Source organism: Polypterus senegalus, chromosome 7 (assembly GCF_016835505.1).
Source record: "Polypterus senegalus isolate Bchr_013 chromosome 7, ASM1683550v1, whole genome shotgun sequence".
Lineage (NCBI taxonomy): Eukaryota > Metazoa > Chordata > Cladistia > Polypteriformes > Polypteridae > Polypterus > Polypterus senegalus.
The window spans coordinates 69102441-69120362 of record NC_053160.1 but is presented as its reverse complement, the minus strand read 5'-3'; the positions used below and the strand labels follow the sequence as shown (position 1 = coordinate 69120362).

Sequence of the window (17922 nt, the reverse complement as noted above, 5' to 3'; positions counted from 1 at the left end):
TTCTCTCTCATTTGCAAAGCTTCAATCACGTGAATGAGCTGCAAAATGGGAAGTTTCTGACAAGGCTTTTACAGCTCTAGTTGGCATCCAGTGTGTAAGGTAGTACAGTTTCACTATCCAGATGGGCCTGTGTTCTTCCTATTTTCACCATGACATCGGTTGACTTTATCTGTGTAAACACATTTTTATTATCAAAATATATTCAGTGAACTCTGCATACATGAAAATGCACTAAGATTGTAGATGTTATCGCTTTCTTACTCAGTCGAAAATGCATTTGCAGCATTAAAATAACAACATTGGGAAAGGTGTAGACTTATTTTTGAAACAATAAAAGTATCTTATCTAAAAGCAGAAAAACGTTGGGAAGGACAAAGGTGGAAATATTTTGCAACATAACTTGGCAATGGAAGTCTAGAATAAACTGGCATGCTGTACTTATGTCCCTAGATTGCAGACGGAAACTTAAAATACAAATGTACAAATGCATCACATTTAATATGACTGAAATGTTAGTTTTGACATTTATTAATTTCAAAATCCTTATTTTTACTTTTCCACAAATTTCCTGCAAGAATTCCAATGAAAATTAGAAGCCCCAGTGTACGATTTGAAGTAAATTTCTTCCAGCACTCCTCTGGTTTGTTAATATCTAATGTGAAAATCTGTGGGGGAACAAAAAAGCAAAAATTAAAATAATAATAATAATATACTTTATTCCACTCTTTTTAACTATACATTTTAACTAATATAAAACCCAAACCGTCCTACCTAATGTTCTCCTTACACCTGTCTCCACACTACTACACTGCTGCTCACAAATTCAGACTCTCAGTCTGTAGTGCCTTCAATTTTCCTTCCACATCCTTCAGGAAAGGTAAAATACAGAAAGTGGAATTATCTGTGTTTATATCCCTACAAGTAAAGAAACACAATTCTAAAACCTTTATGTGAGACATCTTTAGTGTCAAATATTAACAGACCTCTCCAACTTATAATTTATAATCAAGATCTTCTGATAAGATAACTGTCCAACAAAGTCTTTTGATGTTTTAATGAGTTTCCGTAGGTGAATCTGTAATCAAATCTATTAGGTTAGTCAGAGATGTAAAAAGTCCTCATATCTGGTCATAAAACTCTGTCTCTGTTTAGGCCATGTTGCAATGTGTTAAATTTTATCATCAGTTTAACTTCCCATTCCTTTCTCTCCTGTTGTGCCTTCAAATTGTTTATAAACACTGTGACATTAAAATTATTCTTGACATAAAGAATTCTCCCCTGACAAATAAAACAGTGACACACAAGAACCAAAAACAAGCTGTTGCAATAACCCTACTAAAAAATCCACTTGGAAAACAAAACCCGGCAGAAATTCCACTGTTCAGAAAGTCAAAATGGGGATCATAAACAGACAGCAAAGTGAGGTACAAAATATCTCTATATTTACGATCAGATATCCACACATTCACTGAGATAAAATGCAGATATCGTTATTAATTCAGCAGACAAAAGGGTCTAAATAGAGGACATGATATGAATAGAAACAAGAGTTTTATCACGAGATTTGAGGACTATTTACTTCACTGATTGTACCAGTAGATTTGAATACAGATCCATGTTGCAGGGAAAACTCATTAAAAACATCTAAAGTCTTTGTTGGACATTTATCTTATCGGAAGATCATGATTACACATTGTTGTCCTCTCTTGCTAAATGAATCTGTTTGAAGAGGTCTGTTAATATTTGACACTATAGATGTCTCACATAAGGGTTTTAGAATTGTGTTTTCTTTCCTGGTGGGTATATAAACACAGGTAACTCCACTTTTTATATGACACCTTGCCTGAGCTGCCTTGAAAGCTTGTGTATTGTAATCTACTCAGCCAATAAAAGCTGTCATTTTGCTTCCCTTCTGATTGTAACCGTAAATGGCTAACATGGTACATCACTCTACTCTGCCCACATCCCAAAGATATTAGGTTGACTGTCAACTCAAAATCGGCCATGACAGAGTAGGTGTGTGTGAGTACGTAACACAATGGATCAGTAGCCTGGTTTGGTCCTTGCTTGCCTAATGCTGTTAGGGCAGGCACGACTCCCAGTTACCCCTAACTGGCTAAGCAGGTTAGACAATGCATGAATGAATTTTACTTAATCATCTACTCATCCCACAGAAAACTATAATCAACAGTTCCACTAAGAAACAATCTATTTATGTGTGTTTTACAGCATTCATTCGAAAATGAACCCCATTGTGAAGTGTCTTCCTACAATACAGACTGCCAACGTAACTCAAGGGTGCATTACTGGGAGTGAAAAAATTAGCCAGTGAAAGCTACAGATAAGCTGGTGTTGGAATCTTGTTTACTTCATTGCATCCCCTTACCTTTTCTTAAAATTCTATCACATTAAACATTTCATTATTAATAAAGTAAGTGACCCGACATTTGCACGATAGACATATGAGCGCCGACAAAATAGCGCCCATTAAAACGTGGCGTCAAACTCGCACTGACAAAATCGCGAAATTTTCATTAAATATGAATTACTGGTTTAAAGCATATATAATATTTATTTTAGAAGTCAATATTATGAGACACGGCACGCAGATAGTCCTTAAGATCACGCCCTGCATATGTAGGAAGAATTGCAGCAAGAGGTCTTGATAGTTGAGCATATTTAGACTTGCTGGCTGCCTGACTGCTGGTAATTCCACTTTGTATACGATGCGTTATGCTAACCCTCTACTGAATTATTTGTTCGCGGCATGCCATCAGCAACATGTTCTCGCATGTTCCACATGGTGATAGGAAACAACAGGTTGGCTCGTCGATTGCGTCTCAATTGACCAACGAAATTATCCTCCCAGTAATCATAAACATTCTGGAGATTGTCGGGTCTATTCTCGCTCAGTTCATCGAAAGCGGACCCAACATCTTCCGAAGGAACGAAACTCAGTGCAATTAGCATCTTTGAATACAGTTATAACCTAGCACATAATGTGTACATAATGCGCACGTACGTGTCCCAGTCTCTTGGCCTCTCTCGCAATTTTGTTGTGGCGATTTTGTCGGCGTGCATTTGTCGAAAACCAGTTAGCGAATTTATCGGCACTCATTTGTCCGTCGCGGTTTTGTCGGCGCTCATATGTCTATCGTGCTTTTGTCAGTGAACCAATAAAGTATATTGTTTCTTGTGAAGCAGTTCAGACATTAACAACTAACTTTGTCAACTTCATAGCAAAGGTTAAATATACTGAACAATTGCAATTTGCAAACTTGGTTTTCTGTTCTGAGCACATTTTAAGTATGACTTGTTGTGAGAATAGAGAAGACGATACATGAAACGCAAAATAAATCAAAGTCAGACAGGTTGAAAGAACGGGGGAACCGAGCACCAGAAAGTTGAGGGAGAATCAAAAAACATGAACCCAATAATCATCACCTGAAATGAACCTTTCTACTTGATTTTAAGCTAAAGCACAGAGAATCTCAAAGACAAAAGTTTTATCTACTGAGGGATAGCTTAGTGTGCCGTCGCTTATATATCGATACTATAACTTACATTATGTCATTAATGGAAAGACAGCGGCCATATGTTAACTCAAGATGGCACAGCATAAACAAAGACAAAATAATGTTCATAAAAAATTAACAATATTAAAATGACACAAAAACCAAAAATGAATACCAAAAATTCTCTATAAAAAAAAAAATCCAAATACTAATAAAATCTCCAGAAAATACTGCAATTAAAAAAGAAGCCAAAATCATAACATTTTCAAGTATCATGACTGCATTACACATTTGTCTAATGTCTGACTTTCAAACTGCACAGGATCTCTTTCACATTTAAAATGATCAAAAAGTACTTTATGGACAGATTTCACAGTTTGCTATTGTAGGTATGGAATCTGACTGCATAAACATTCTGATCTGTTTCATTGAATAATTTGCTTTAGTAAAGGCTTGAATTATTTCTGAGTTCATACTCAAAGATGTGCCTGTGACTTTAAATTGGCACCAAATGAGTGTCCTCAAGGATAGACTTCTGCCTAGTCTAGTGTTAGTTTCTCTGTTTTATTTTATTGTAATAACTCACTTTTTGTATACATAAATTATGTTGATTGTGGAAGACAGCATGTATTGACCCACCTGGTAAAAGGTTCTTACTCAGTTACACTCAATACAAGGATAAATAATAAAAAAAAAATCTGATTAAAACAGCAAACATATTTCTCAATTGAGCTGCTAAATTACTAAGTTGGAAAGATGCTACAAAAATGAAAATCAAACAATTTTTTTAAAAGTTCAATCCAGCCTTTGAAGAGATGGATTAACACCAAATCAAGGAAATTACTTATTACACTCTAAACGTAGAGATGAATATCCTCAGCCTATTGACGTGGCATGCCACTGTCTTATGCACTTGCACAGTTTTTCTAGAATATCCGGGAAAGAACTGGGTTGCCTACTAACTTAAGCCTGATAGATTATCCTTATGTAAGAACTGTGGATCCCAAGGGATTTGTTTTTCTCCCAAAAAGATGTTACACTGGAGCTTTGTTTCATTACTTCATAAACTGGTTAACTGGCAGGAGACAAAGAGAACAAATAAGCAGAGAAAACTTCATGTGGGATGAGGTCATTAGTCGAGATCCTCAGGCATGGGTCTGTTTTGGGACCATTACTTTTTAAATTTATATTAATGACATTGATTCTAGTGTAGTTAGTAAACTTGTGAAATTCGCAGATAATAAAACAGAGGAATGGCTTCAACACAGGGGGCTGCAAACATAATTCAAAAAAGACTTGACAGCCTTCAGAACTGAGTGAGCACTTGGAAAATGCAGTTTAATGTGTAAAAGTACAAAATGCTACATGTGGGCAAATTATAAATTGTCACAAACGGGTGCCTGAGGATCACCTTCATAGCTCAATCAAGGCACATAATACTAGTCCTGGACAAGAGGGGGCCCTGTAGCTATCTTATCTGTTCCCTTTGCAATTCGGAGAAGACACCCAATGAGGGCACATGACGTACCCAGAAAAGGCCAAGTCCCGCCCAGGGTAAGTCTTATAAAAACGGACGTCTCCGGAAGAAAGTGTCGCATTTGGACACAAGCCTGCTACAGGGCAGAGCTCCCAACCAAACATGTTATAAAATGAAGCTACCTTTAAAAGATTAGCCTGCTGAGGTACTGAAAGACAGCCGCTGGAGGCCCTTTTTATTTTGTTTGTGCGGTGCCATCATGCACTTGTGTTTCTTTGCTAAAAGATTAAATGGTGTGGTCCGGTTGGCTCCCTAGCTATTCCCCTGGACTATTCTAATTTATTTGGGCAAATACAAATCACAAGATAGGAGACACTGTCCTAAAAGAAGCAACCTCTGAAAAAGATTTTGGGGTTTATGTTGACAACATTTTAAGCATCTAAGCAATGCACAGATGCTTTCAAAATGACAAATAAAATGATAGATCGTAAAAACTCATAAATTGAGACACATTATGCTCAGACTATATAATGCGCTACTGATGCTGTATAAGGAGCAATGCGTGCAATTCTGGTCACCACACTACAAAAATGACATAGCAGCACTGAAGCTTTGTACAATAGAGCAACCCATTGCATCCCAGGACTTAAACACATGTCCTACTCTGATAGACACAAAGAATTAAACCCGTTTTGTTCTTGAGCAGAGGAGACTAAAATTCTGAAAGGCATTGATAAAATAGATCCAGGAATTTTTTTTTTGACTAAATGGTTAATCACATGCTCAAGGACATCAGTGGAAATTAAGGGAAGCACATTTAGGATTAACACTAGAATCTCTGAAGCTTACGATTTTTTTAGTTTTCCTGACCTCCTTACATTTTCCTTTCATACGCCAAGAAGCTCATAGTTCCTTATGACTGCGCGGTTAGCCCGGTTTTGTTTTATAAATGTGCGGATTAGCAGAATGCAGCCTGCTAACCACCCCCCCCAACTATCAGTCGGTACAAAGTAAAAGACGTTTGCATAAATGTATTTACGCATTTTGTTTTCAACCAGTTGTCACAGTGGTAATGTTGCTCCGGCATGGGTGTGCACAGATGGCATAGTGGACAAGCTACCGCTTAGCAGTGGCTAGGTAACAGTTTTGAATCCTGCATAGGCTCCGTGTTTAGCGCTTTCAGTAGTGAGCTGCTTATTATTATCACATAACAAAAACATACATCTGTTGTAAGTTTATAACATCCCGTGTAAATTTATGGTACTTCAAAAGGATGTTACTTTTCCTTGCACACGGACATCTGTATCAACAAGTCATCTGAATAGCTTTTTTTTTAATATCTTGAATAAAAATTTATTTGAAAAATTTTTTATTCAATTCTATTCTTGGACTCTTCAATAAAGAAATCATTCAAATGACATGTTGATATGAATGTCCGTGTGCAAGGAAAAGTGACATCCATCAAAGTCACTGTGGTGTCTGTTTTCTCAACAAGACACCAACAAGAAATGACTGAGCTGCGTTTGTATGTCTCCTTTTATCCCTTCAGCACTAGCTTTTACAAGTACCATACATTTACATTGGCTGTTACAGACTCAAATCAAATGTATGTTTTTATTATATAATAGTAACAATAATAACAGCTCACTACTGAAAACAGTTAATGCAAGAAGAATCTGGGATCAAATCCACAACTTCTTGATTATAAGAAAACAGTCCTTAACGCTGCACCAGCTAAGCTTACATGTCTATTGTCTATCGTTTGAGAGTTGGGCTTCACTTTTTACACATTGCCATTAATATGTAAATTGAATGATTTCTTTTTCTTTGGTTATAATCTTGAATAAAAACACACTTGTTTTGTTATACCTTTTGCAAAAGTGTTTATTTAATATTTGGACTTCAGTTGTCACACATTATATACTTCACATCAACAATTTGTCAATTACATTAACATAAAAAAAGTTTCTGTTTTAGTTATGTGTTCAACATTTTTTGTCTTGCATTTCCTGTCATCCTACATTTACACAGATCGTTGGGGACACAGAACACACATTAAATATACGCATTCCAAATAATGATATATTATTTTCCCTATACAATTCCAGACACCTAACTCCCAAATAAAGAGACTTGAGCTGGGAGAATTTTGCATCTGAGACTTGATTTCAGCTGTGTTGGTTGGGGCTGGGATAGCAGGCTGCTTGCTGCCAGTGCCGATTTACAAACAAACATGCTGATGATGAAGTGCGAAGGAATTTAAAGTGACCAAGCATTACAACTTTTTTCGTAAGCTTCAGAGATTCTAGTGTTAAAGCCAGGAAGCACTTCTCTATGCAAAGAATCGTTGGTGTCTGGAATAAACTAACCAAACATGTATTTGCAGCAGAAACCTTGACAACCTTTAAGAAGTTTCTGTATGATATAACTGGACAGCAGAGCTATTAGCTAAACAAATGAGCCTGATGGACTTAAAGGCCTCTCTCATTTATCAGATCTCTTATGTTCTTATTCTTTTCTGCCATGAACTATGTGACAAGTGTTACACCTAAGGATGGCAGCTTATGGCTTATTTATTGTTTGGTGGTCTAGAAGAATGTTGATACATTACTCAACTTTGTTAGTATAATTGTAAAAATCTCACCTGATAGAAAATGTGTGCCCCAACCACTGACAGCGCTCCATAGTAAGGAAGAGTTTGGTCAGAGATGATACCAGTCAAAATGAGCCCCGACAACATGGCTGCACTGAATCCACTAAGCCAGGGCTTGGTGTGATCTTGGAACAAGAGAGCTGTTGACTTAACACCAACAAGCAAATCATCTACCTTGTCCTAGAGAATAAACCACAAAGAAGGCAAATGTCAAGTGACATCCTCCATTGACCTAATTATCTGTAAATATCTCTAAGCAGATATTAATGGATATCTCAACTCAGCTGCACTTAAAGTATATTAAAGAGGATATGTATAACAAAAGTTAGATGTGAGAAACCACTTACCAGTTAGTAATTCATTTATATTTTAATGAGCCTCATATTGAGCAAATTTGCAAACTTTTAACAAATTCATGCATTACGATATATTTAGAAAGAATCAGCTACCATTTTTATACTGGGCAAAAATAATCAAATATATTTTCCTTTTTAGAATTTCCTCAATTACTGTGATGAACTGGTGCCCTGCTCAGTACTTATTTTTGCCTTGTACCTGATGCTGCAGGCATTGGTTCTGGCTGCCTACAACCTGGAACTGTAATAAGCAGGTTCAGAAAATGGAAGGATGCATGCAATAGCTTTAATTATTCAAGTAAATACAGCATTGCCAAAGAGAATTTTAGATTCTTGAAAGAGCTATCTCCTTGGTTTCATTTAATTATTTCCATTGTTTATTCTTTGTAGAAAAAGTGTTTCTTTATTGGCTATAAAGCTGACACAATTTCAAGTAATGAAAAAGAAAATCCTACTGGAAAAATGCCTTTGCCTTAAACCTTTAAATGTTGTTGCATCTATATTCAACACATTTTAGATCCTATTTGTTGCTATTTATCAATAGAAATCATGTTCTCTTACCTGATGTGCATAAATTGTGTCATATATCAGTGTCCACAGTATTCCAGAAAAATATAAAGGAAGGCAAACTGACCAATCACAAGATCCTTTGATAGCAGACCATCCCAGGAGAGCTCCCCAGTTAAATGCAAGACCTAATTGCAAAATTTAAATTAATGTATTGTAAATAATTCATGGCAAAATCAGAATTAGTCTGGTTTTATGACTAAGAAGTCTACCATCAACCACATTCTGGCACTGAGGGTTCTCATGGAGAGCAAACATGCATATCGAGTTTCTTTGCAGCCTTTGTCGATTTTCTAAAAGTGTTCGATCCAGTTGATTGAGCTACACTGTGGGACATCCGGAGACTTTGTGGGATCCCCCAGAAGTTGCAGGATATCATGGCCGACCTGTACACTGAAAAAGTGAGCGCTGTGCAGAGTGGAGGGAGTATCTCTGTGTTTTTCCTAGTTAATTCTGGGGTTAGTCAGGGGTGTGTTCTTGCATACACTCTGTTCAAAGCTTGCATGGACTTGGTGTTGGGCAAGGTTGTGGGGTCCAACAGCTGTGTGGCATCTGTGGGTGAAGAAAGATTTACTGATCTTGACTTTGCTGATGATGCTGTGATGTTCACAGCTTTGATGGAGGCTCTGATCGGGGCTCTCGAGAGACTAGAGTCAGAGTGTCTGGGTTTGTGAGCATTCCTTTTCTTTATTTCCTCTATTATGGCTACACTGCTTGTATTTCATACTTTTGTTAATTTTTATTGTTTTTACCAGATGATTTACCAATGATTTTAGCCATGTTATGCTAACCAAAAATCACATACTTTCAAAGCATAATCTGTGGCTCAAATACAGTAATTCTGATAGCGATTACCCTTTCGCCTACTCAACTTGCAAAATCATAAACATTTCCGGTATTTCAAAAAGCCACCTCCACAGCAGAAGTAGAGGTCGTCTGACACCTAAACTAACAAGCTAAGAGTGCTCAGGAAATTTTGCATTGATACTCAAAACATTAATGCATTTTTATGTAAGATTACTTTTGTGAAAAACACAAAAATGCAAATTTCCTTACATTTTCACTTATCTGTTAAGAAGTCTCTTTCAGCTCAAATAAACCTTTTTAAGTTGTATATCTTAGCCCTCAGAAAAATGACTAGATTTAGAACACAAGCATGACTGTATTCAGAATATATGAAAATGTTTGTAGGCTTAAAATCCCACACGATATAGGCTACATTTACTTTGTCACTGCTTATTAGACACAGCAGTCCATGGGAATCTGTCCTATTTCCTCTTCTGTGTAATTCTGTCAGTCAAAGTTAAAAACCTTCCAGCACTTAGCCATGGTAAGTGACTACCTTAGGTTTACACAGGGCACTTGATGCTGTTTTTAAACTATAGTACATGATTGTTGTTTAAAGTTTAACTTGATAGCCTTCACACCAGACTGTCTGCATGTCATATTTGGATAATTATACAGTTTGTACCATTGTGAAACTTAGCATACAGTATTATTTTGGAAGCTGCGGATAGCCCAGATGAGGGTGGACAATTAACCTACATCAGCACAACTTTTTGCATACTAAAATAAACTGTAGACTAAATCTCCCACCCCCCAAGTGTGCATATTGTCTTCAGGAATGCTGTTAATTAGAATTTTTGCTTTCTTCTCTTTGGTTGTCCGAATTCTTTGCTAGCTGAAACATAAAATATCATGAATTTACTTAACATTTATTCAAGGATATTGACTTTTGAATTATTGTTTATGTATGTAAGTTATGTTTTTTATATTATGCAATTTACTGCTACAGTATTATAGCTGTAAACTGGATACATGCTCTAAGCCTGACAGCTGCATAAGAACAGACTGAATGAAATGCTAAACTATCTGTTACATATATTATTTTTTCTTCTGGTGCTACTGAAACTACTTCTTTGGAAATCTTAGCTACTGATGTTTTTAATGTTGTCTACACTTCACAGTTAAGCCTTTTCTCCAATTGCAAACAAACATTATGATATTATAATATTACTGAAATCAGTAAAACAGATGCAACTATGAATATTTACTAAGAATTTACTGTAAGTATTAAAGAAATGCTCAATGCAAAAATATTTTTATGTGTTACTTTCCTAAAATGTAGCCAACCACTTGAATTGAGTCCAGCCAGGTAACATATTATGTATTGGCTTACATTGCACTCCATGTGATTATCAATACAAAATTGTGTACTAAGAGACATATAAAACTAAAGATTAAAAGTTAAAGAGAGTGAACACATTATCAGGAAGAGTGTGTATCTGAGATGCTTCACTAAGCAGAAGGTCAGTTCACCTGTGTAGTTTCACAGCCCGCCACTGAATAATCCGGAGGTACTCCAGTTGTTGGTATGAATATAACTTTAACAACGTGAGGAAGGTCTATCATTCAAATGCTCATTAATTTCTGAGCAAACTCTGTTTTCATTCATAACAGCATTTTCATAGGTAGTTTATTTAAATATATTTTAGTCAAAAATACATGTTTGGGACATTATGAGCATATGGCTGAAAAGCTTGACTTGTGGATTATGTAACACAAATGGATATTTTTTATAGTGGGTGTCTTTTTCCAACGCTGATCACCATAGATGCATCTATATTAGAAACTTTGCTAACACAGTTCTGCATAAAAACATGAGATTAAAAATATTGCTTGGCCATCACTACAAACCACATGGAGTAATATAGTTTATAAACAAAAATATCATTTTTGAGCCGAGTATTCCTTTAATAAACAACAATATTTTCACCATAAATTCCTCAATGCAGTTCTGAAATAAGCTCTACAAATAGTCAAAAAATAATTCTAGTATGCTTTAAAAGTATGCAAGGAAACACAATATTTTATGTAATTACAGTTCAAGTTACCTAAAACCAGCTGTGGCCAATATGTAACTCTCTTCATTAGAGGATATGTCACCACCAGAGATAAAGAAGCAGCCCCAAGGATAATGCTATAATACAAAGAAGACAATTAGAAAACTTTAGGATCTCACTTTAAGATTTTCTTACACATATTTTTTGTGGACCATTGAAAGCTACAGTATATTACTTCTTTTCTGCACAGGGATACAGTTATAACAACCCCTACAAAGTAAATAAGTGGCGAAAAACCTTTATCTAACATGAAATCTGCCTTGGACTAGACACAAAAGTTCTTAAAATGGCTGCCCACTCATTTACCTCATCTGTATGAAGTCATAAATATGGGTATGTAAGCTAGGCTTCTATACCAGGTGATAAATTAGTTCCAGCAAGAACAAACTGAAATTCTGTTCTCAATGATATTTAACATAACACACTTAATCCTATTCAAACTCCATATAGATAATGGCTAGGTGCAGGATATGAACCTGGGATTTTGTATCTATGAAGAAGAAGCACTAACCACTGAGTGGCCCTAATGAAATGTAACCCTGTAGAAATTTTGAGGGCAGGATTTAATTCTAAATGTAATGTGTATGTGGGCATTATGGTGGCAATCTGGTTAGCAGTGCTGTCATATGCCCAAACAGACTGGGTTCCAGTCCTGGGTGAGTCACTGTCTGTTGTGGAAAATATATATGTATCCTTGTGTCAGCTTGTTTTTCTTCATCTTTCCTTTAACGCCTCAAAGACCAGCTGTTTAATCCAACTGGTAACTCTAAATCATCATTGTTGAATGTTTGTGCACATCCTTTTGTTTGTTCTGTAAAGACTATTAATAAACTTATTGAGGTTTGTTTCCTCAAATTAGCCCAGGGCTGCTGTATTAAACTCCAGCTTCTCTAAACTTTAAATGGAGTAAAATTATTTGAAAAATGAAACTACAATGCCTTCATCTTACTTTATAGATTTTGGATTCACTTTGTAAATCAGTAACTGATGAGATTAATAATAAAACATAGTGACTTTAGCTCCTTTTAATTTTTATAACTATGTAAGATGCCTACGTCTAGCTATTATTATTTATATCACATATCCATAATCTACACCATTAAATTATGACATAACACATGGGGGACTGATTGATCACGATGACGAAACAGCCTAAAGGGAACTTAAACTCCTTCTGGTAAGATACAAAAACAACAACGTGGTCTTTGGTGTCTGTAAAACAAAGGATCTAATTGAGATCAGAGGGGCTACTGTGAACAGAGTGAGTACTTGTATGTTATTAGTATTCTGTGTCACTATTGATCTGTCATTATCCTTTAACACAACCTCATTAAAATATACAACAGCATATTCACTTTTGATTATGCCATCTCCAGATCCTGGAAAACATCCACAGATGTACAGAGGAGAGCATACTGACTAGCAGCATCACAGTTTGGCATGGCATCTGCACTATGATAGACCAGTAGGCCCTGCAGTGGGTAGTTAAAATGACACAGTTAAACCATGATAGATAGATAGATAGATAGATAGATAGATAGATAGATAGATAGATAGATAGATAGATAGATAGATAGATAGATAGATAGATAGATAGATAGATAGATAGATAGATAGATAGATAGATAGATAGATAGATAGATAGATAGATAGATAGATAGATAGATAGATAGATAGATAGATAGATAGATAGATAGATAGATACGTTATTAATCCCTAGGGGAAATTCACATAATCCAGCAGCAGTATACTGATACAAAGAAACAATATTAAATTAAATAGTAATAAAAATGAAAAAAATTAAAATAAAATTAATGTTAGCAACATGTGGCCATGTTCTCATCTGCTGAGAATGTTAATGACAAAAAACACCACATATTCCAACAACAAACTGGTTTGCTCTCTGGCCATCCAACAAATGGGACTGATGTCATACCATCAGACGTATAAACCATCTTTATTTCTTTATATTTTTAAGTCATTAAATATGTGCAGTCCTGTTCTTAACCTGATATGTGTCTGAAACACCATTACGTAAAGTAAGTGCTTATTTGCTGTCACTGATCATTCTGAAACTCAATTACTTGTCTAAAGCTTATTGCATGGTATTACCATATATGTTTAATATGACATTACTGTGTATGTATATGTTTTACTCATTTATTGTTACTTTTACACTGATTGATTTATTTCTGGTGCACTATGTTTTATCAAACTCTGTATTATTTTACTATATATTATACATTTAACTTATACTTCTTCAACAAATCCAGTCTGTCACAGAGTCTCTCCTTGACCCACTACAGTTAGTGTGGTGTGCAAACAAGTCAGTTGAGGATGCAGTAAAAATTTATTTCTTTCCACTACATTTTACAGCATTTAGACACCTCAGTTATTTATGCCATGATATTGTTTTTTTCTGCATTTAACAAAATCATTCCAGAGGTTCTCCATGGCAAATCTCTCTATACAAACTTGGACTCTGTCACATGCCTCTGAATCTCTGACATTCTAAGAAACAACATCAAACAACAAAGCTAGGCAAACATCAGTCAGGACCCACGATCCTGAGCACAGGGTCCACTCAAGGTGTGCTCTGTGTGACTGCATTTCATATAAATGGTGTCACTATCAACAGGGTGGAATCATTTTAAATGTCTTGGCATCTCTATCATTCACAGTCTGAAATGGGATGAAAATATAACTTCTCTGATGAAAAAATCTCAGCAACATTGTTATTTCTCTGTCAGCTTAAAAAGTTTAACCTTTTTCCCAAATGTCCTGGTTTAGTGCTTGAGCAATGGCTCCTAAAATCTAGTTTGTTTTACACAAACTGTTCAGCAAAATGTTTGACAAGTTTCCCTTTGTGGTAAAAGAGTTGTTTAGTCATTTCCATTCAGGGTAAGGCAATATCAATTAAGATAAGTCCAGGAATGCTTCCTTCACTGTCTGAATTATTTTTTTCTCTGTTGCCTATTTTCATGCATGGAACTTCAAGGTAATTATCTTTCTATTGCATAAGACTGTACTTTCTGCAGCCAGAGAAAAACTTGTGGTATTTCATGGAGCAAATTATGCTTTTAGTGCCTGCAAAGTTGAAACATGGGTGGTTCCTTGGTCATTTGATTTCTATGGAGAGGCACTGATGTGTTTAGTAGGTTCCATTTTATCTTGAGGTATAATCCCAGATGCAGAACCAAAGTAGAGTGAAGCTTAGCTAAGGAATTGTTGACTGATAAAAGAGTTTTACTCTCCCCAGAACTGTTTTATTGGGTAGCCTAGCCAAAGCAGAACCAGCATTTCCATAAAGTGAGGTGATATCTGTCACCTAACAAAATCCAAATATACCTTTAGCATAACAATGTAGACTGTCCAATCATACTAACTACATATCTTTCAAAGGTAAGAAGGAAACCCACATAAACACTTGGTGAAAATGCTTCACATGCAAATGACCTTAGCTTAGCACTGAAATTTAAAGCACCAGTCACACTACCATGCTGGCCTTCACAAAAATATTCCAGGTCTGAATTATACTCTAGATTTATTACTGCATATTACTATACAGTAAAGTTGACTTTAAAAATAAAATGTATTTATCAGGTAAACTATATCCTGACTCTTAACCTGTACATTTTGAAAAGTTTTGCCTTTTTATTCATGATGTGCATTTCTCCTTTGTACATCTTGTTCAAACAGAAGTGACCGTCTAGTTTTTATTACCATACTGTATGTACTGTTGTTCAAGGAGAATATACCTTCTTTACTGTGAAAATGACAAGAAAGTGTACTCTAATACCTGGAAATTATTGTGTCACTGTCTACAACACTGAGTACATATAATTCAAGATAGTAATCTATGACTCCCTAATAAAATTGCAATTTAGGCCTCTTTGCTAATTACAGGAACCTCTGTAGAATTTATATTAGATAAAAAGTTTTACTGTATATTTACTTTGTAGGAGGGGTTATAAATGAATATCATTGCATAAAGTAACCAATATACAGTAAGTTGTAAAAGTTCATAGAAAATATGTGTAAGGACACCTAGTGGTGCACTGTTTGCAGTCATTGACTTTAGAAAGAGACAGGAGTTAGAGAAAACTGCCCATCACTGTCTCTGCTTTCTTCAGAAAGGTTTCTGAAAATGTGGGTCATGTTTCTACATCTTGTACTATACATTAAACAGAACAGAGCTTCTGCAGTTAAGTGTACTGAGCAGTGTCCAAAAGTACCTAACATCATCACAGCTATCCCAACCATTATAGCATACACTTCCTCCACTTATAAAAATCTGTCTGAAACACTTACTAGTACAACCTATGACAACTTTCTGTTTGAAAATGTTGAAGAGCAATTTAAAAAATTAGCATTAAATATATCATGGCAAGCTACATCAGTAACTCTTCTGTGGAAGCTGGTAATGATTTTGTAATTGGGTTATGGACAAATACTAGAAAATATTCTCAATATACATTATAAATAATTTTAAAATAAACTATGGAATGATTTTCTAAAAAAGTAAAAAAAAAGTAAAAGACATTTTAAATGGAAAATTATGGACATTTTCTAAAGACTATATATTCAGACTTTCCTATCACTACCTATTTTCTAGTATTCTTTGTTCTTGTGGTATTATTATTATTCTTGTAATAAATACCATGCTGCTTTTAACTTTCAATGCTTTGTCTTAATGTCTAGAGTGATTGAAGTAATAAGTTAGATTTCTTTGAGCACCTGGTGACAGTACATTTTGGATTTTGCCATTATTTCTGTGCTTAGTGCTAAGGTTTATATGGCTGAGAGTGGATGGACATCTGGCTATACTCAATAGAAGGGACAGATCAACGATAAAGAAGGTATTCTTGGCTGATGAATGGCCTATAGTCAAAAGTGCTGAGTCTTTGTATGTTTAAATGTATTCTTGTAGACCAAAAGTAATATTTAGGTCTGAGATATCACTAAAACATCGTAATATTTAGGTTGTTCGTATTGTTGTTCGTGCCGAAAATAAGTAAGTCTCTTGAAGTGCTGAATGACAGGCTGTGTTATTCCTATAGCACTTGTGTGGTTTAAAGTGCTAAGGGTTAATCAGCGTGTGTGTGTTATTCATGGAGCACTGTTGTGGTTAGGGTCTGTGTGTGTGTTTATCTATGTGTGTGTGTGTTCATCTTAAAGTGCAACAGTAGACCAACCCGATAACGAACTTGACGAGAACACTTACCCTTGAGGAAACAGGTAAAGGGCAAGTAGAGGGAAATACCACGATAATACACCGGTATATCCAGAAACATTAATATTTAACCAGTAAATTGGATTTAGACTGATACTGTATCAGTCTACCTCCAACAAAGACACACACCTGAGGCACCTGCCCGAACAGCATGGTATATACTGTTGAAGTCATGTATTGGCTCTGTACCTAAATTTGCAAGATAATCATTTTGATGGTCCACTTTTCTTTAGTACTCCTTTCCATTAGTCCTTTATTACGTCTTTATCTTTGAAGCAGAAGTTTACTTTAAGTATTTGTTCTAAGCATTCTTCCAAAACCCTGGAGTATTCTCCTGCTCACAAATTTAGAAGAACTGGAGTAACACTTTGCATTATGCATGTGTAGGTCTAGTACCCATTGTCTCTGTCCTTGGATTCGTTCTTCTCAGCACTGGACCCTGGACCAAACCATTCATACCTGCACCGTATGAAAAAAGACAGTGCTTGTGGAAATACATTATAATGGGATAGTATTACTTTGTTTTAAAATCAGTCACTAAGCTGCCTATATACCTTTGAAGGATCTAGCAGGAGACAGGCCACACTGTCTGATACAGGTAAAAGACCCCACAGTGTCTCTCAGCACTTGTTTGCTTTGGATCAATCTGGTAAGTGTCATGGAAACATCTTACTGCAAATATGTTGCAAATATGCTTTTGTGATAAGAAATTAGTTACTGACAAATTGGCCAAATTTTACACGATTTGGTATTATATTAGGTATAATATTTATTTAAAAGGAATCAGATACTTCTGTTTTTGCTATGCCAATACTGTCTTTGTGAAATTATGGGACAGTGAACTTTCAGTCACTTTCATAGTTGCTCATTTTCACAGAGCTTAAAGTAAGTAAAATGAAAATATAGCTACCTTCTTTAATAAAGGAACACAGCAGAAGGGTATCCCCAGGGGACTGTAAATGTTCCAGATTCCTTCTCCTCAAAAAGACTAAACTATTCTTCAATTACTGCCACAATCTTTTTAATCTCATACAGAATCTGCTGCTGGAAATCTGCAATTTCTGTCAATTAATTATCTTTGATTTCTTTGAGTCAATCAATATAATGCCCATAGTAATGAAGATCAAGTAATAATGAATTTGTACTTAATGTTTATATTGACTGCCATTTTCAGAGTTCAAATTTGACAGGTTAAATTTTGAGATTAACAATGCAGTA

The 17922-nt window shown here is 35.5% G+C and overlaps 1 protein-coding gene across 1 annotated transcript in view; it reads right to left on the bottom strand.

Moving 5' to 3' along the window:
• The window catches only part of coq2 (coenzyme Q2 4-hydroxybenzoate polyprenyltransferase), a 52340-nt gene that overhangs the window by 22097 nt on the left and 12321 nt on the right, over window positions 1-17922 (bottom strand). The window contains exons 6-9 of the mRNA XM_039758821.1: window positions 11463-11548; window positions 8563-8696; window positions 7637-7825; window positions 554-665 (exon numbers count right to left, since the gene is read on the bottom strand). Of these exons, the coding sequence (XP_039614755.1) occupies window positions 554-665; window positions 7637-7825; window positions 8563-8696; window positions 11463-11548 (521 nt within the window). The remainder of the gene's footprint in view (window positions 1-553; window positions 666-7636; window positions 7826-8562; window positions 8697-11462; window positions 11549-17922) is intronic.